Source organism: Podarcis vaucheri, assembly GCF_965113315.1.
Source record: "Podarcis vaucheri genome assembly, chromosome: 1".
Classification (NCBI taxonomy): Eukaryota; Metazoa; Chordata; class Lepidosauria; order Squamata; family Lacertidae; genus Podarcis; species Podarcis vaucheri.
Genome location: NC_138759.1, coordinates 45715482 through 45735796, shown reverse-complemented (window position 1 = coordinate 45735796; position 20315 = coordinate 45715482). Strand labels below are relative to the sequence as shown.

The window sequence follows — 20315 nt, the reverse complement described above, 5'->3', positions numbered from 1 at the left end:
CCTAGGAAGAGGGCATTCTCTATAGCTGCACCTGAATATCTCTTCCCCCAAAGATATAATGAGCATTTCAGTGGCACATTTTCTCTGGCTGTTAAAAACATGCACTGTGAGAAATTAGCTTCATAGTTTTAAAATTCCTGTGAAGCCAAAGCAGCCATCCCAAAGGGAGGCTGCTCACTGCACCATTCACTCTGCTGTTGACCTAGCCTCCTTCCAAATAATCCTCCAATGGTAACAGGAATTTCTGCCACAACTCTGCATCATATGTGACTGAATCATTCAAACCATTCCGTATTTAGAGATACAGATTATTTCCTGCCATCATGAGAGGCTGCACATCGCGTTTCTGCTGCCAACCCATCGCTCCAGACTTGCCTCTTTCCAATCAGGAGGCAGATCCCAAGCATGATACAAGCAGGAAACACACAGTAGATTCCTCTGAGGACGGAAATACTTACTCTCCAAAATTAAACTGAAGTGCAAATGTAAAAGTCTACCTCCAAATTTAATTAAGAAAGCAGCGTGCCAGTGTTATTAGAAGTCTGAGAAATACTTGCCTAAACAAAGAACTTAACTATACATTAGGAAACATAATTCAAACAGGCAACAAAGAAGCATATTTCTTTTATAAGCATTCTAAGGGTGAGAAACAACATGGGGTAGAGGGATGATTGAGGGAAGCACATTTCAGCAGTACATTGCTATCCTGCCCTTATTTAAAAGGCAGGCAACTTTGTCTGCTTGGTTGCCAACTCATTAACCAAGCAAGGTCGGACATCTGAAGGCATGTAGTGAGACAAAGATGATAGACATAGAAGTGGGACACACATACACAGGCATGATTCGACCTTTATTCTGTCCTCCCGCATCATAACTCACATGAGAGCCACTTAAAAATCCTCCTAGTAAATAACAAGTTAAAACAAAAGGTCTGTGGGTTTCTGAAGTGGGGGGTGGGGGAAACACACAAGGAGAGGGGTTGGTGCCAGCTAACGCCTCAGATCCACATGGTCTTCATCTTCTTGTTAATTTACAGTGTGAATACATTGTCTTCCATTATCTTGTCTATTACTCTTGCTAAATCAGAACACGAATTGTTCTCATACTTCAAATCCCACAGCATTTTCTTCCATAGATCTCAACGTACTGTTATCAGTGAGAAGTATGTGCACATCCAGCAGATGGGAAAAGACTGAGAGCAAATGTTTAGGTAACTTTGTACCAAAGTTACATGCAAGTTAATAGCAGAACAGAATATTAGAACTCAGTTTCCCATCCATCCCTCCTATTGCCCAGAGCCCTGTGCTTTATTCATCTGGTTGCAGCACTTTTTATATTAGCTACAACACAAATTTTATGGAATTGCACAGCATTAACTGCACAGCCTGACACAGGAAAAACAGTCACTCAGGTGGACTTATTAAATGCTGCTTTATGTTGATGATACTTTATGGGAAGGGGTTTGGGGTTGTTTTTTACACTGAGCTTACATTTATCTTCTTTAGGGATGTTGTGATGTTTTATTAATTACATGTTGCCTTTTATGATGTCTTGTAGATTTATTGGTTGTTAGCTGCCTTCATTGCTCAGAGATGGCAGAATATTAACAAAAATCAAACTTCTTTTTAACACACTCTAGTGAGCGTCTCTCTCTTCATGTTTCACACCTTACCCATTTGCAGGGGTGTGTCAGTAAAGAAACATGCTACATCTTAGGAAAACATTAATTGCCTCTTCCTGTTAAAGTGATTCTATTTCAGGGGATCTTCAATATAGGTAAAGGTAAAGGGACCCCTGACCATTAGGTCCAGTCGTGGCCGACTCTGGGGTTGCGGCGCTCATCTCACTTTAGTGGCTGAGGGAGCCGGGGTGCAGCTTCCGGGTCATGTGGCCAGTATGACCAAGCCGCTTCTGGCAAACCAGAGCAGCGTACGGAAACGCCGTTTACCTTCCCGCCGGAGCAGTACCTATTTATCTACTTGCACTTTGACGTGCTTTCGAACTGCTAGGTGGGCAGGAGCAGGGACCGAGCAATGGGAGCTCACCCCGTCACGGGGATTCGAACCGCCAACCTTCCGATCGGCAAGTCCTAGGCTCTGTGGTTTAACCCACAGTGCCACCCACGTCCCTGATCTTCAATATAAACCAAGTCAAAAAAAAATTGGAGTGGCTTGTGGTAGATGACCATGCATTGTATGGCATATAACCATCAAATGCAACTGAGAAAAGGCCTGTTCTGCTGTTAGCTAACTAACCAAACATGCTGCAGGCACATCTTTCCAAGAGAGAACTGGACTCCAAAACTTCACTCTGGAGCAGCTTGGAAAACCTGAGAACAGTGGGAATTTACTTCCACAAGCTCCAGACATGATTTGCCCCACACCTCAGCAGCAATGGCTGCACATTTAAAATAAGCAAGGGTACCTTGAAGAAAACTTGCCATTTTTAACTCAACTAATATATTCACATAGGATATTAAGGGTAGCAAAGCAACTACACATTGGCTAGCTTTGTTTGCCAGCCATGTTCTCTATATATAATAAATGAGTTCTTTCTCTCATTAGTGTCAGTCCAGGATTTCCCTTTTTACAAGTGAGCACAGGAAGACACTGTTGGCAGTGATCAATGGAAGATTATGAAACAAATGATAAATAACCTTACCACTGAAAGTCAGGCAAAGGTTTTCCTTCACCTAGTGTACAGCTTTACTTTAAAACTATATATTCACTCTTGTGCTAGTCCTACCAAGTGGATCGTCGCTTGAGCCACAACATTTGCTAGAGCTAACACAGAACACAAGACAAACTGGAAGCAGAAACTGAGGACAGAAAAGGAAAAAAAATGAATGCCAGATTGAAATGTCTCACCATTGAAAGGATGGCTTATGGAACGAGACAGGTGCAGACAGGACGAGACAGGCCAGAAGCTGGATGTAAAGAAATGTGATGGAAGTGTGAAGCGATTCACAAAGACAGGAGACAGAAGGGGGAAGAAGATTAGAGATGGGTATCCGTGCACACCTGAGTCCTCTGCCAGGGCTGCCACAGTTGTGGGAGACCTTGGCCTGCTTGGTTCACATGAGCAAAGCTCAAGCTGATTCTCCGGCACACAACCAGTGCTGCCAATTATCTCTTTGCATCTCAGTGGTCTGTATTCTGGAGATTTTGGGTGCAGACCATCTGAAAACTCTTTCAGTTTGGGGTTAGTAGCCCCCGGTTCAAGCTGGACTTGGACTTGGGTCCTCAACAACGTATGGTTCTCTTTTAGAGTCTCTGTAAAGGGACCTGCTGGGCTACTTTTACCAAGGCCTAGTGGCACAGCTGCTTGGTTTTCCAGCTTGGAGGCCCATCCTTCAGGAAATGAGTGCTTCTTTATACCAGTGCCAGCAGGTGACTGGGGAGATTCCAGCAGTGGTTTTGATTTGGCAGTCGGTGAGAAAGAAGCCAAAGTCGGTCTGTCAGGCAGAGATTTGGGGATGTCAAGGATCAAATGGGCTCGGTTGGAAGCTAGCTTGCTGTGAAAGGATTTGGGTGATGAAGAACTTGTAGCTTGCTGAAGAGGAGGTTTCACGAGGCCATTCTCCTTCACAAGCGGCTTGTTCTTCTCAGTGTCCCCTAAAGGATTCAACTGTGTCTTCTCTGGTACTTGAGGGCTGACCTTCACCTCAGCCAGGTGTTCTGCAGAGTCGCCAAGGCATAGATTCTCTCCCACAGATACGCTGCGGGACATCTTGGCCATGAAGCTAGTGGTGGGGCTCATGTAGGACTTTGGTTTTGCAGCTTTGCTGTCTTTGGCTTGCAGAGAGCTGGAGCCATCTGTCTTCAATAGAGTTGCAGACAGAACCCGACAGCTATTGGACCTTGGATCTTTCTCACCTACCATTAGGGTCTGAGGACGTTGCCTAGCAGAAGGCATCCCTCCTGGAACCTTATCTGTGGAAATGGAAGAAATAAGTGCACAAAACTGGTCTGGAGACAATCAAAATAGCTCCAGCTTTTTAATGTCATTACTATTTCATTTCAGCTCCTGGATGAAGCACTAGACAAAACAACTATGTTCAGGGAATCATGTTGAGCAACTGCCCCATGTTCCAGACACCCTGTTGTCTCAATTTCTGACTCAATATGTGACCAGAGATAGCACTGCATATACTGTTTTAACCTTTGCTCTGTGTGATGGGGATTATTGCAAACGCCACCTCGTATTTGCAAAAAAATGTGTTTGTTTTACAGCAAAAAGCAGTCAGAGGGCTACGAACAAAGGCTTGGGAATCATAGGAATATTAATAAAAGTAGGTGTGGAATGCTTCTTTGATTGATGCAGAGCATCACACAAAGTAAAAGCAGCCCCAGTTATACATGCAAAACCACACTAAGGCTGTAAGTGGGAGAGTTTCACTAGGAGTGTTATCTGCACAAGCTGCACTAAAATAAACGGTGATTCCATGACTTTCGCTTGAGTTCCCGTAAAGGAATTTCCAGGTGAACTGCTCCTAGTATCTCTAACACCTTTAAACAATTTGTGCTTTCCAGAGGAAGCAGGTTAAGTCCTCCTCTTGCCGTCCCCAGTGACAGCAATTTTTTCTGCGTTTCTCCAGCTCAGGTCACCCGCAAGGCATAGAGGAGGTACCTGTGGTGTTGACAGGGACTATCTCCCCCGCCCGGCTCCAAAGCTGGTAGATAATTGGCTCTCATCTCCAATGCTGGGCAGATTTCTATTTTGGAGGCCTTTTGCTTTTAACGATTTCCACAATACCCAGCCACTTCCTTACCATTATGAACAAGGTCATGAACTGACTGGGATTTCCTCATCACCACTGCCCCATCACTATCGGGGAAAGGCCCAGGTGGTCTTCCAGGACCCCTGTTGATCTCTAACGCAGGTTTCCTCTTTCTCTGCATATAGAGTGATCTAAATGAATTAACATCGTTTTGGAAGATGCCATTCTCCAGGGCCATGTTCTGGTGGTCAAGCCCATTTTTCAGCAGTTCAACAGAAACTTGCTTCTGAAAGTCAGGCAACTCAGCGGGCTTCCGATCCAATACCAGATTTGATGAAGAAAGTGACAGTTGCCTATAGAGACAAAGACAGGGCAGAATATATAAAATCACAATACCATCACCATTTGAAATAAAAATAAAACAGTGCTATGTAGCTAATTTGGGGCTGTGGTTCCTGCATTTAAGGGGGTTGGACTAGATGACCCTAGGGGTCCCTTCCAACCCAACATTTCTATGATTCTACATGACAACAAGACAAGCTCTTACTGCCAAAATCCTCATAGAAACACATTTTCCCCTTGGATGTATGGTGAACATAGACTAATCATAGACAAGACTACTATATAGGAGGGTTAAGTGAAAGGGGGGAAACGGAGAGGTTTCAGCAAGGGAAGATAAGCCATAGTTATAATCAGGGTTAAGGTTTCTCAGCTCAGCATGCTACTGGATTCAGGCCCTCACTTTAGTCCACTTAAACGCTCTAGAGAAAGAGACCTGCACTCATGGGATATCTGTGCCTGCTTTTCCGTCTCCTCTTCTACCTGAAAAGCAGGATGTTAGCACTAACCTAAAGGCCTCAGCATACAGTTGTAGGCAATCAGGGTAGACTGCTCTTCTGTTTGCTGCTTTAGCAAAAAACCAGAACCATGTGCTCAGTAAACCCTAACATTCATAGACGCCCTTTTCTAATACACAAGATCACAATTTCCAGCCCCCATCAGATTTAACAGGCTTCCTGAAATAATAATTTTGTAAAAAAAAACTAATGCAGTGTCTGGAGTTTAGTCAGCAAAACAAGGAGTTTACTAATGGAAGAAAACCAGATTAAAGCTCATTGGTAAAGCAAGACTGAATAAGATTTTTTCACTGTCCAAGCTGAATGAAATGCAAAATCAATTTATAGCGCATAAATGGTGAAGAGTAAACCACATGGCAAAATTTAGTTCTTATATCAGCTAAAATGGATTCATCGACACAGCTGTGAAGTTCGCAGGAAGACTGAAGAAAGAGAAGCAAAGACAGCCACCATGATTGAACATTGGGGTACTTGGGCCTTTCCAAATCACCCTCCCAAAACAGACGCAGTCTTTTTATAGAAGAACCTGGGTCTTCAGAAGAGCAAGCCTTTTTTGCTAAGGTGCACCAGGAGCAGAAGGTTAAAGAGATGAGGCTGTCATGCCTGAGCCAAAGCAAGGCCGGACTCTCCAGCAGTAAGGAAAACTGTGACTGTACCTGAGAGCAGGAGACTGGGACAGAAAGCGAGAAGAAATACTGTTTTCCGTTCTCTCCAGAGTCCTGCATGATCCACCTACGAATTAAAAAGGGGGAAATGTACACAAATTAGGAGGTTTTCATTGTACAGTTTTGTTGCTGTAGACTGCTTTGATACATGTTTTTCTGACATAGTAGCATATACATATTTTATGAATGAATGAATTGCAATGGACTCTAGTCCATCAAAGCTTATGCCAGAATCAACTGGTTAGTCTTTAAGGTGCCAGATACTCTTGTTCTTCCAATTCTACGCTTCATCACAACGTTTAACATTGCAAAGTCTACCACTAGGGGCCACTGCATTTCTACTCAATTCCCAGCACAAACATGAGTCAAGTCAGTACTGTATTACTTTGCCCATAGGTCAGCAAAAAAGAGGAAGCTGCCATTTTGACAAGGCTCCATTCATTGTGCCACCAAACTTGCAGGAGGTCTACAGGTATTATTTTCTCTATTCTACCAATGACATTTGCTTCCACAGTTGTCACAGGAGAGTCACAACAGGTGGGGACACTGATAGTCTAAAGTAGATTTAGTAGGAATACATTTGGGAGAATCACAAAAAGGTCAAGAGTTGCCACTGGTTTTGAAAATGTACCCTTTTCACCGTTACTGGCGAGGGTCTCAAAATGCTGCTTGAGGAACTTCTCCTGATCTGGAGTCCTGGGGACATCTCCTTCCAACACACCAGTGCTGACATCCTCCTCATCCTCTTCTCCCACCTGTTCATCCAGATCAGACGTACCATCCACACTAAGAGGTTCTGTACTCTCAGAATCTAAAGTGGAGAACATGACACAAACATAACTCGCACAACAATGTAGACTGCAGGGAGAGGGTTCAGGTTTGTGGTTGGCCCTGAACTTGGAGCATTTTATTCCTATGTAGGAATGGTGGGAGTTCAGGAAAGTAGAACAGGGAAAAGGTGGCCTTTCCTGATTCCTGAGAAATTCTTGCTTAATACAGAGAGGGGGATTAACACCCCACTGTTTATTTAACCCTGAATTCTGCATGCCACCCTTTGCTTGGGTACTTAAAATAAGTTGTTAGATGCTTGAACAAGTCAGTCTCCTCTCCCACAACCCTCCCCAGTTGTTAATCCATATGAGAACCTCAAACCTAAACTGGCCCACCAGGTCTCCCTATTCAGTTTAGCCCGAACCACACCCACCTGTGTCCATCAAATGACACCAGATGTTGGACAGGTAAAGCTGCAATGCCAAATTTGAAAGGAAGAGTCAGCAGTGCACTCTAAGCATGCTCCCAATTCTTCCATTCCAGCAGCTGCTTCCATTTGGTGTCTTTCTGTGGCTCTGCCCACTGCACTTGCTGTTTGGCATTGGGGAAGGAAATCTCCCTTTGCCCATTTGGGAATGTGGTTGAGAGCTTTTTGTGTGAATGGTGTTGTTTAGCTCTAAATTTTTTGGGGGGTGGGTGGGGTTCCTGAGAGAAAGGGGCAAATCCTGGTTTGGGATTTCGCATATACATATTTTTGCGGTGGGGAAAGAAACTTAGGAGATGGTTGTTTGCAGCAAAGGCCATGCACCAGCTGTGAGATGTAGCTCTGGTCCAGGAGAGCCTCTGTATATCAGTTCTCCCAGTAGGGCTAACCTGGAGGTACCACAGAAGAAAGATATTCAATCACCCACAAAGGTGCAATGAGAATATCAGAGAAAGTCAAATGTCTGCCAGTATTTCAAACACGTATCAGACGCATGCAAAACCTTTTCATCTGGAATGCTTTCTGGTGGCCAAGCTTAAGCTGGCCTGGTGTGGTACTTGTTTTTGTTTTATATATTTCATTTTGACCCCTTCTTGTCCCTGCTATCTGTAGGTAGCATCTTGCTGAAGTTTTCAGAATGGGGGTGGGGCACAAGTCCAAATAGTTAAAAATATCTCACCTTCATTAGGGCTTGAGAGGCGGCTGCTGCTGTAATCCACGGAGCAGGCACTGTCAGGGCTGTGTTTATCTGGGCACCCGTTGCTGTGGTAGCCTCTACCTAGTTTCCCATGGGGAAGTGCTTTTACCTGGAACTCGCTGAGAGAGAGGGGAAGAATCAAGTGTGAGAACCAGCATTGACAACTTTTAAACTATTACACCCTTAAAGACCTTACCTGTGCTACTAACTTCCCACCATTGCAAAAAATAAGTTTTGTAATGCCTAACCTTTTCACCATTTATGCACATTTTGCACTTCATAGAGCTTGTACAGTGACATTTGGACTTTCCCCTTCCATTTCCATTATTCTCTCTCTCTCTCTCTTTCCTTCTCTCTCTCTCTCGTATTTTCCTCATCAACTAAAAGACACTCAAGAGCCACATCCACAGAAAAATTGAGGCCTAAGCTACCATCTGTGTCTATACCATATGTGAAAATCCTTACAGATAACCGAGCCAATGAGAGGAAAAACCAGTTTGCATATGGCATTTTAAGAGACTCCACACATCACCATGACAACAGCTCTCGGTCCTAACTCCAGCAGTGTATGTTTAGCTTAACGCAGCTTCTCTTAGCTCCGTGGCTGAAAGAAAAGGCTTTCTGTTTATGGAATACTTGGGAGTTCTTTTATGTTTAAATCCGCCTAGTCATTGCGATTGAACTCAAGCATGAAGGTCACTAATGCTGAGAATATTATTTACACTAACTGTACCACAGCTTGCAAGTTCTGTGCGTGCCGTGTCCATCAGGCTTCCAAACGCTGCCCAGAATGACCTCCCCCCACTGCCTGACAGCTCCAGGAGTCCACAATCTGCTCTGTTTAAATCTTAGAACTGTAACATTAGAAACATAAAGCAGAAGTGGCGGGGTGGGGGGAGGGGTGAGGTGAGGTGGGAAGAGCACTAATAGTCAGCCTTTTTATATATATAAAAAAGCACCCTTCAGAGTGTAACAGCTTGTGGAGGCGCATCCACAGCCCACAATCGTAACACTGTACGTTGGAAGCCGAGGAAATGAAACAGCTACAGAGGGAAGGGAGAGTTAAATGTTATAATTAAGGGAGAGATCGCTGGAAGCAGGCCGAAGTCTCTCCGGTTTCTTCCAATATTTTTATTATACCGCATGACTCCTCCAAGTCATGTTAGTGGCATCTCCAAACAACCACTGTTTTAGTTGTTTTAAGAACAAGCTCGGGCATTCTCTTACTAAATTCAAAACCAGGCAAGCGTGAAAGAAGAGGACGGAGAGCAGGAGAGGACAAGAAACTCACAAGACAGTCATCCAAGGAGAAATCTGGCAGCAGTAATTCATATGTACGACTTGCTCACAAGCAAAGATTATGTTAACGGGCCTCATCTCATTGCGGCCTGCATGCTACAGTCAGGCCAACATTTATAAAACCCACCAGTAACTTTGGAATGTGGTGGACAGCATGGTGCCTCACCCAGATCATCAAATCATTATTATTATTTTTCCTTTGGGGAAGGGGGGGGGCGGGCATACAACCTTAATTAGCTAAAAGCAAGGCGCAAAAAAGGAATTTTTTTTTTTTACCTGCTAACATCTGTAGGGTGCATCTCATCTTGTTCTGGGTAAATGACACATTCCTCGCTCTCCGAAGGTTCCAGTTCCTGGGGGAAAATCCCCCCTTCACAGGACACAAGGCGAATAACTTGGGGTCGAACACAAGGCTGGTTTTCCTGAGAAGCTGCAGAGCCTCCAGCCTAGAATATCAATGCAGAAACAAAGCTAGTTTAGCTTTGGTAAAGCATCATGCAGAAAAATTGCAGTTAACAATGCCACTTCAGAGAGGCATGAGCCAACTCATTAGCCTTATCCACCTGCCTGCCAGTCGGGCTACTGATTCTGTTCTAAGGAGCAAAGAAGCAGAATATCTTTTATTCATGGTTTTTATATTCCTACAATTCCCAGCAAACATTGGTCTGGCAGCTGATTGGTCATGATGGTTGCTCCATCTAAAGCCCAGAGCAGGATCCAATGCACTGCTTTACTACCCACGTAATATTATCGTATTATAGTATCCCCTGGTCAGAATTCAAAAAGGTCAGAGGCTTCGTTGCAGAACGCCATCCCTCCCATGTGGTAGTTTCTCATCTCTTGCATTAAGAAGGGAAGCTCTTACATTGTTGACACACAGAGGGAGATCTGGACGCTCTTCTTGGTCATCCCCATTGCTGACCTGGGAAAGAGAATCTCGGCTGGCAGAGCGGGAGACGGAGAAAGACTCCAGCTGCCGCAAGTCAAGCATGGATTTAACCGTCATCTCTAGGCTGCCTGTGGGTTGCGACCAACGACCACGCTGGCGAGGCGCCTTGCTCATGGTGGCCTCCGAACACTGAATCATTGCCATCTCTTTTGCCTAAAGGAAAATGAAGTAACTTGTAAAAAGCAACGCCAAAGGAGCAGGACTGAATTGTTAATGAATCTGCTCAGAGGAGCAGAATGCCACAGAGTTATCATAGCAAAAAAAAAAAAAAAGGAGATGAAAAGGCAAGGCCAGAATAAGATCTCTTAAAAAGGACAGTCAGAACAAAATCATAGAGATAAGGCAACAAGAAAGGACATGTCCTCACTATGTTGTGGTGCCGTTATTTAAACATTACACATATTTTCAGTAGTATCTAGTTTCACCCACCAGTGCAAAACCTTGGGATATCTGAAAGACCTTGGGTTTCAACAGAACAGATAACTGCTGCTTGATCCTAGGAAACTTCTCCATGTTTTTCCTAGAAAAGCATGGGCACCACAGTGCTGAGGCACCCCTCCATCCACACAAGACTCCTGGTTGATTTTTTGAAATTATGTTTTCTCTGTTTTGCCTGATTTAGGGGCGGAGTTATGCACATCACCAATTTTTCTTCTGTCAAATGGGCATTTTGCGGTGCTTGTGATAGCTGTAGATTTCCAAATGTGTCCCTGTCTTCAAAAAGGGTTTGGCCGAGCACAATGGCCTCTGATCAGCTGAGGAGATAGGGTGCTCCTACTGCACTTTTGAGTAAAATATTTAGTCTGTGTCAGAGGATAAACCAGGCCAGAGGGGAGGAGGGAGAGGGATGGGCATCTTATACCATTTCTGATGGCATTAAGCCTCAAGAGGCACTGGTTGCATTCACATGTCATGACAAATAATAATTACCGGTTTGCAGAAAACAAGTCAGTTGTGTTCACTTTGGTTCTCCCTGCCAGCACGCAGGATGTAAGCTCTGCTACCTGCATAGCTGACAAGCTGATGAACAAGCTTGTCTTGAAATAGGTGGCAAGGTGGTACTACCAATTCAGACATGATCCATTCCGTTTTGGGAACACATTCCTACTGGAAGCATCCATGGCACTCTCAGAATATATGCCTCTCAATGCCAACCAGCTTTCTAAGAATAAATGACATCTTCTCAGCAGTCCTCAGCCTGTTTAAGGAGATCTGCAGTGGAGAGCCTAACACAACAAAGAGGTACATCTTGTACCTAGCAGGTAACAACCTCCACACAGTCGGTGCACTGGAGAAGCTGAAGCTGCTAGATATACTGGTAATTGAATCTGTGTATGCCTGGGCATTTAGAAATTGGCAGGCTATAGAAAAGGCGTGGTGTGAAGACTACATCAATATATCATGCATCTTAGGGCAGGCTGACTCTGTGAATATCCATCTGCTCTTCAGCTGTTGTTCTTACATTTCAGAGGTGTTGGGGTTTTTTTTAATGTATTGAAAACTCACCCTCCTCATTTCCCAGTGGGAAAAGCTTCTTGAAAGAGAAAGATCTGGATCTAGGAGGAAAAAAATACACAAGTCAACAAAGCTGATTTTCTTCCCACCATCACAAAGCTCTTTCACACACAATCTGTGTGCAACATCTTTGATTAAACAAAGATAAATCACAACAGAACCCATTTCTTTTTAAGCCCTATGAATATACGCATTCACATATCACTCGTTTTAGTAGGTTAATTAAGTAGTAATCTGCTTAGAATTCTTATGATTCCCTAGTGGAAATAACAGCACCAACTTCCCGTCTCAGCTTTGTCAGCTGTTGGCACAGATATACATTCAGTTGGACAATCTCATATAGCCATTGTCCTAGATTTCGTGCCGGGTTCATTCTGAGTCATTTTCTGCCATACTCTCTCTACATGAATTACTCCAGGGCCACAACTGTTTGGAGAAACACTCTGTAAGAACTGGAAACGCATGCTGGCACAATTGTGGGGAATGGCTGCCAAGTGTGCTTGTGCGCTGCTGGTACACAGTACTTTCTCCTTGCAAGGACCATGAGGGCTGTGTGAAGAAAACAGCAAGGAACTGTGCAAGCCCAGCTGTCAGCTTCTCTCCTGGCTCTTTCTTTATTCCCTATCTTTGGGTTAAACTTCCTTCCAGAATACCATATGCTCCTCTTCCCATATACCTGAATCCCTTTCAGTGTTGCCATTAGTCTGCACTTGGAAGGACTGCAGCCCATGTAGCTCATCTTCCTCATTCCCTTCATCTTCACCATCTTTGTCACTGTCCGATGACAGCACTGGCACAGATGAGAGGACAGAGACCGACTCGTGCCTAGAAAGGCAGAATGAAGAGAAGCATTGGCATAAGGTATACGGTGAGCATCAACATTATTTATTCAAAACACTCTTGCGCACAGCTCCAGAATGCCACCATTAAGCCACAGCAACTTTAAATGGGAGGGATGAAGATGGAAATTAGATGTAAGTCTTTCTGACTTCCAGAAAACTTACCTTAAAAGTGCTACTGGTCCACAGATATGGTGAAAGCATATTAAAATGGCTAGAAACACACATCACCACAAATCCTTAACATAGCACTCTGAGGCACCATTAAGCAATTTTCAAGTCCCATCGGTTTTAGTGGGAGAGTTGCGTGCACATATAAATCTCTCCTACTAATAATCTAAGGCACTTGAAAGTTATTTATTTGTGCCTTTAGATGTTTCTTCTCATCCTTTCGTGATTTAATTTTATAAAGCACAATATGAATTTTGTTGTGCTGCACAGAGGCAAATTTGATCCCTGCAGGGAAAGGAAGGAAGGTCAAAGAATGCAGTTATGAGAAAAGACAGTTGGCAATGTAAGACCAGCGCACCATAACTCAGTGTTATGTTGCACTGCTACACAATAAAAGAGTGCTTAGAATACCTGGGATGGATCCTTAATCAAAATGGATAAGGCAGGCATTCCTGGTATGAGCTCTGAGCATAAACCTTCCCCAGAGAGACTCACATTTTCCCCTTTCAGGCAAAGCAAGAACTGAACCAAAGCAGCCAAAACTGCCCATTTCCAAGAAATGTCACATTTAAACCCATTGACATCACACCTATTCCATGACTCTGCACAAGGAAAGCCATGATTGCCATTAGCAACTGCTATGAGTGCTGCAGGTAGGTGTTTCGAGCTAGGCATTATTCTGGAGACAAAAATAACTTAATCTACCAAATACAGGGCAGCCTGGAGAGGGAATAACTTTCCCTGCAATGTGCAAATTGCCAGCAGTACAGAAATAGGGCTAAGGGGCACCAACTTATTTTCTGCAAATAGAGAATCCTTATTTTTCAAATTAGTCCGCTCTTAAAACACTGTCCTGAGTCATCTAGAATGACTGCAGGGGGTGGGGGTGGCTTGCTGAGCCTGCCTTTGAGCAGATGGCCTGTTCCAATTGCCTTTGGCCTCCCTCAGTGCTGCACTTCCAAAATATGTTAGGGATTGGGGACAAGGTGTCATCCATGCTCTGATGACATCACACTCCATCAATCCATTCCATCTGAATAAGCAAAAGCAGAGCAGGTGTTACACCAGTGCCAAGAGACAGTAATGGGCTGGTCGAGTGTCAATAGTCAGAAATCCCTGACAATCTACTATGAACCACCCACTCAAGACTTCAACTGCCCCAGATCTAAAAACATCCAGAATAGTTTGCTGGATCAGGCCAATGGTCCATATAGTTCAGCAGCCTGTTCTCCCAGTGCACAACCAGAAGCCCACAGGCATCAAGCAAGATCTGAGCACAATAACACCTTTTCCTGTTATTTCCAGCACAGGAGCTGCAGAGGCAGATTATAGCCATCATGGCTAGTAGCTGTCAATAGCTCGCTCCTCTATGAATTTCTCTCTCCACCCCCCAAAGCTTTTAAAGAGGATTAGACAAATAATCTATGGAGGCAAGGCATAGATCATGGCTGTCTGTGGTGAAAGGGCGTATGCATCCACCTATCTGGGGCTGTGGTGATCTCTTTCAAATGGCAGCAACCTTTGAGAGCAGGAAAATACCAGCAGTAGTAAGCAATACAGGCAAGGCTTTTATAAAGTGCTTTGGGTACAGGCCTGCGCTTGAAAAGGAGTGAGGAAAACACCAGCAGGCCATGCCTTGAAGGAGCTGCCTCCCATGCAGTTGATGCGTTAGGTGTGCTTCCACATGCATCAACCGCAATAACATTTCCACAGTTGTTGCTGGTTGCATGTGCATCACAGATATGATTGGAGAATTTTCCATAAAAGGGGGGGGGGGCTTATAAACACAGGGTGTAACTTGTTTTCTTAGGCACTAAGAATGCTAACTTATTTTTTTAAAGCTTTTTTAGATGGCATGCGTATGTATATTTAAAGAAATTAAATGGCATGCCTTGTTACAATGATATTTAGCCTCTTCATCCAGGCTACAGTCAGCACTGCGTTGATTCAGTGCCATGCGCTACTCAATGTGTATCGGTTTGCTTTACCACTTCCACCAAATAATCCCACCAACTCAGTTCTTCCACCTGTCAGGTGAGCATCATTGCCATTCTAAGAGAATGAGGGCAGTGTCCGCGGTGAGTTCTGGCACCTCTTTTTCTAGAAAAGTAGCACTGAGTACAAGCGATCTACCTTCAGCACAGAAGTGCTCATCAAAGCCAACTTTAATTCTCTCTTGACATGTACACTTCATCCAAAATCACCAGGAAAAAAGAAGAGAAAACTATAACCATGATCTTAGTTCATAAAAGCCTTTAAGCTTCACAGCTTATGTTTAGATAATATAAAATATTTCTTGTTGAGAAGGGGAAGCTTTCATAAGGGGAAGCTTTCATAAGGATAATTGGACAAGGGAGGGGAACAACAAGAAGAAAGCAAAATGTGTTTTTAAACTGTATAAATCAACCTGTGGTCCTCCACATGTTGTTGAACTACATTTCCCATCATCCCTGACCATAGGCAGTGCTGGGAGTTGGGGAGTCCAACAATATCTGGAGGGCTATACATTCCCTACCCCTGGTATAAACATTGGCCTTAAAATCTTCTCCCACTCCTCTCTACAAGTAAAACAACAACAACACAGCATTATTTGCCTGCAGGTCTCAGGGCAGGTTGAAACAATTTAAAATTAAAATTAAAAACAGTTATAACAGAGTACAGTAACAAAAAAATCATCATCAGGAAAAAAGGAATCCAACATAAAAATCCCTGCCCTTAGAATCTGAAACCTGAATAAAACATAAACAAAAGAATTTTTTTAAGACGTACCACGAATTAATTCATTATTATGTAAATAGATGCAGGGATCCATGTGAGTCTCAGTGACTATCAGATGCACATTCCATCACACTGGTATATATATATCAGGAACACAGTCTTCCAAAAAACCAAAACAACCACCCTGGCTGAGAAAATGTGCAGTGGGCTCCCATCTTCTCTCCTCACACTCCCCCCACCCCGTTGTATTTCATTCTCTCATTTTCTTAGTATGCTCTAACTATAGTTTGCTGCAACATCCAAATTTGTAACCACAATTAGTGGCACTTCCAAAGTATGGTTTGCAATCAACTTCAGTCCAAACCAGGCTTGGAGGGAAAGTACTGTCCATAATTTTCTGAGTCATGGCAAACCATGATTTGAAATACATTGGAAGCAGAGGAGGGAGAACATGTGGCCAATGGCACATTCCTAAACCTGTGCTTTGTAAGAACAGGTCCATATTATATCTGCTAAGAGGACGGAGAACATGACATTTCAAACTGAAGCATTTCCATTCTCCCACTTGCCACATCAGCAGAACATAATTCTCAGAACATTCCACAAGGTTTATGCTCATTCATTTTGTGGTGTTCTCAGTAACACTACCAAAGGCACTAGCTGGCTTCCAAATGCATCTTACATCCATCACCTCCTTTCTTATACCAAGTTTAAACAATGGAACTAGAAAGGTGAGCTAAAAATATCACAGAGCAATTAAAAGATTTCTGCAGAACTTTTCCCTAGCTACACACGAACCAACATCCTTACAAACATCAAGCAGCAACAAAATCGATGTACCGGTAACCTCAATCCAATCTAAAATAAATGAATACCCATTTTAAAAAAAGTTTCTTACACAACTTCCCCAGCTTTTAAGCTCCTTACAGTGAAGCTTACATCCTTCCGACATTCATCAAGCAGTGCTCCTCAGGTCTCTCTACTCATATCCAACAACTAGGGCCAGTGCAGGAAACAATCCTTTTAAATGCTGACCAGACAGACAGCACCCAGCTTAATCAAAGAGGTCACCAAACGTGTTTTCCAACAAGCTGCAGGGCTTGGTATGTGGCAGACTCAACCTTTCCCAGCAAGAGCATGTGACAAGCAAGCTTTATAATATTGACTGAAACTGGCAGTGCCTGACACACAGGCTGCCCCTCCAAAAAGGCAAAGGCTGTGTGTGCAGCTGCTGGAATGGCAAAGAGTTTGCTATAAAAAGAACACTGCTCCACAGCTCCAGCAGTTTTGGCTTGAAAAGGCTTCTCCACAGCAAACTGCTAAGGCATAGCAGGGAAGGATATTACTGAGGCACCAGCGGGATTTAATGTCAGCAATGACTCAGCAGGGATTAGAACTTTGCAATACCAGAGCAAATAGAACAGAGCACGTTTGAGCACATGCAAAATGCTTTCCTCCTCAACTACCTCCCCTTTTCTGACAACAAAATACTAGATACTGTTGGACTCCAACTCCAGCCCCAGAAGGCACAGCCAATGGGCAGGAATGGGAGTTGTAGTTCAGCAACATCTCGAGTGTTACCTGTTTCCCCATCCCATCCCAGCTAGACAAGTTTGTTCATAGCTATACAATCTGACTATTGCTACCACATACAGACAAACCTCGGTTGCCGAACGTAATCCATTCCGGAAGCCCATTCAGCTTCCGAAATGTTCGACAACCGAGGCGTGGCTTCTGACTGGCTGCAGTCAAGCGGAAGCTGTGTCAGATGTTCGGCTTCCAAAAAAAGTTTGAAAACCGGAGCATTTGCTTCTGGGGTTTTGGCGTTCAGGAGCAAAAACGTTCCAAAACGAAGGCATTTGGGGACCAAGGTTTGACTGTACTGTATGTTCCTTTGTACTGACACCCAGACATCTGGCTAACACCACTCACGTGATCTTCCTTTGCTCAGAATAGAATTCTATGCTTGAGCAAAGGCTTTCTGAGAAACATGCTGGATAATGGTAGATATTTTTAGGCTAAACTAAATAAAGCACATACCTAAGGGACAGCGTGGATGAGAAAAGAAAGTAAAATGAAGCCCGCACAACCCTCCTCAGGCCTTACCCTCAGGCCATTCTGGTGAGGCTCTGCTCTGTGCCCCTATTTTATTATTATTATTATTATTATACCACACCCTTCATCCAAAGATCACAGAGCAGTTTACAATATAAAAACACAAAACTATATAGCATAATAGCAAACAAAAACAATAGCCCTCCCACACACAGTTTAAAATGCCACAGTTTTAAAGGCCTGGGAGAAGAGGAATGTTTTTGCCCAGCGCCTACAGATATGTAACAAAGGCTCCAAGAAAGCCTCTCTGAGGCGAGCATTCCACAAGCAGGGCGCCACCACAGAAAAGGCCCTTTCTTATGTTGCCACCTTCCAGACCTCGTGTTGAGGAGGCATATGAAGAAGGGCCTCATATGATGAACCAGGTTGGTTCATATGAGGAAAGACGGTTCTTGAGGTATTGTAGTCCTGAGCCTTTCAAGGCTTTATAGATAAAAACCAGCACTTTTATTTGGACCCAGAAAATAACTGGCAGGCAGTGCAGTCAGGCCAGGATCTGTGTAAAATGCTCAAACCATCTTGCTCCGGTGAGCAACCTGGCTGCTGAATTCTGCGCCAGCTGAAGTTTCTGAACAATCTTCAGAGGCAGCCCTACAAACAACACATTGCAGTAATCTGACACAGAGGTTACCAGAACATAGACCACAGAAGTTAGGCTATCCCTGTCCAGATAGGGGTGCAGCTGAACCACCAGCCAAAGCTAATGGAAGGATGCAGAAGTACCCCAAGTTATGTACCAGCTCCTTCAGAGGTAGTGTAACCCCATGAAGAGCAGGCAACCTCCCATAATGTTACCAGAAGAACATAAGGTATGACAGTGATATAGATTAGAGAGCCCATAGTTGTTTAATGAAAACCCCTTCGTACAGATGCAGAACTATCACACAAGTTCGTAGTCTCCTGTCATCAACAAATGCAAAGTAAAACATGGGGTGGAATAGTGATCTTCAGCTAATGGAAGAAGTTAGCCATTGAAATGCTCAGCAATTTCCCCAGTATTACCCCACACCCTCCAAAAATGTACTCCAGTGGGTTGGGGGACCCTCTGGAGCAGACTTAGGGGGAAAATCATTGAACATAGCTCACCCCCTCACTATTCTGCTGATGGACTCTTTCCATTAACAAAGGAATGAGGAATCTGTGGCCCTCTGGAAGTTGCTGTACTACAGCACCCATCATCCCTGACCACTGTCCAAGATGGCTGGGGCTCATGGGTGTTGAAGTCCAACAACATCCGAAGGGCCACAGTTCTCCAACCCTGCATTAGAAGATGGCCACATCTGGGGGGGAAACGTAAAGGACCCCTGGACGGTTAAGTCCAGTCAAAGGCAACTATGGGGTTGCGGCGCTCATCTCGCTTTCAGGCTGAGGGAGCCGGCGTTTGTCCACAGACAGCTTTCTGGGTCATGTGGCCAGCATGACTAAACCGCTTCTGGCGCAACGGAACACCGTGACGGAAGCCAGAGCGCACGGAAACACCGTTTACCTTCCCACCGAAGTGGTACCTATTTATCTACTTGCACTGGCGTGCTTTCAAACTGCTAGGTTGGCAGGAGCTGGTACAGAGCAACGGGAGCTCACCCTGTCACGGGGATTCGAACTGCCGACCTTCTGATCGGCAAGCCCAAGAGGCTCACTGGTTTAGACCACAGCACCACCTGCGTCCCTCCACATCTGAATTTCCACTTGATTATGCAGCCAGTAAACACCTCTTATTACTGAAAAGTGTCCACAATGGCTTCCTCCTACCTGGCAAGCCCAGCTGGTTTGCCTGGCTGTGCTTTCTCCGCTTGCTTCCCTCTCTGCTTCATGTCTGCCAGGCGCTGCCGCATGTTGATGGTCATCTCCGAACTCAGACGCCAGATGAAAATGCAGCTGTAAGCAGGAAACACAGAAACAAGTCTTGTCTTGCTCAAGAACCGCCAATTCTACCCAGATACACGTTCCTGGAGAAGATTCGTTCTCCTGCAAGTTTCTATACCCTCCTCAATAGAAGCTCAGTGCCGTCTCCTCAGTGTACCTGCCTGATGCCCACTGCTTCCCACCTTCATACTGACACTCCAGAAAGCCCAGGATGCACCTCTTTCCCCATAATTCTTCAAATATTATCACACCTCACAGTGGGAGGCCTATGTTAATACTCTTCCAATGCACAGAGTAAAGGCCATTGCATATCCACCCCATTTTTTTTAAAGTAACTTTTAAGCATCCATACCCACTGATGAAAGGAAGATCTAAGGCAGAAATATCCCTTTGCTTACCTATCACCAGAGACCGAGATCAAGTGTTTGCAGTCATTGCTGAACATCATCCCAGTTACAATCTCTGTAAATGTCAGAAGGACAAAGAGAACAGATCTTGAAACACTGTTGTGTGCAACGACTTCAAATGAACAGCTTGGAGTTCTATGACCATAAGCCCTACAGGAACCATTGCCTAAACCTTACCGATTGCATCAGTTCACATGTAATACCAAAACAAACCTGGAGGATTACAGAGGGCAGGAGGCAAAGAC

General features: G+C 44.3%; 1 protein-coding gene across 5 annotated transcripts in view; it reads right to left on the bottom strand.

Moving 5' to 3' along the window:
• MAPKBP1 (mitogen-activated protein kinase binding protein 1) overlaps positions 1 to 20315 on the bottom strand; it is a 119293-nt gene that overhangs the window by 6201 nt on the left and 92777 nt on the right. For 2 of the 5 annotated variants that reach the window (XM_082239208.1, XM_082239209.1), the window contains 11 exons: positions 20062 to 20125; positions 19550 to 19675; positions 12634 to 12782; positions 11949 to 11998; positions 10359 to 10595; positions 9770 to 9939; positions 8177 to 8313; positions 6874 to 7053; positions 6234 to 6309; positions 4772 to 5073; positions 2868 to 3932 (listed from right to left, as the gene is read on the bottom strand). In XM_082239208.1, coding sequence (XP_082095334.1) covers positions 2868 to 3932; positions 4772 to 5073; positions 6234 to 6309; positions 6874 to 7053; positions 8177 to 8313; positions 9770 to 9939; positions 10359 to 10595; positions 11949 to 11998; positions 12634 to 12782; positions 19550 to 19675; positions 20062 to 20125 — 2556 coding nt within the window. The remainder of the gene's footprint in view (positions 1 to 2867; positions 3933 to 4771; positions 5074 to 6233; positions 6310 to 6873; positions 7054 to 8176; positions 8314 to 9769; positions 9940 to 10358; positions 10596 to 11948; positions 11999 to 12633; positions 12783 to 19549; positions 19676 to 20061; positions 20126 to 20315) is intronic. The other 3 variants (XM_082239211.1, XM_082239210.1, XM_082239212.1) reach the window with 3 other exon arrangements.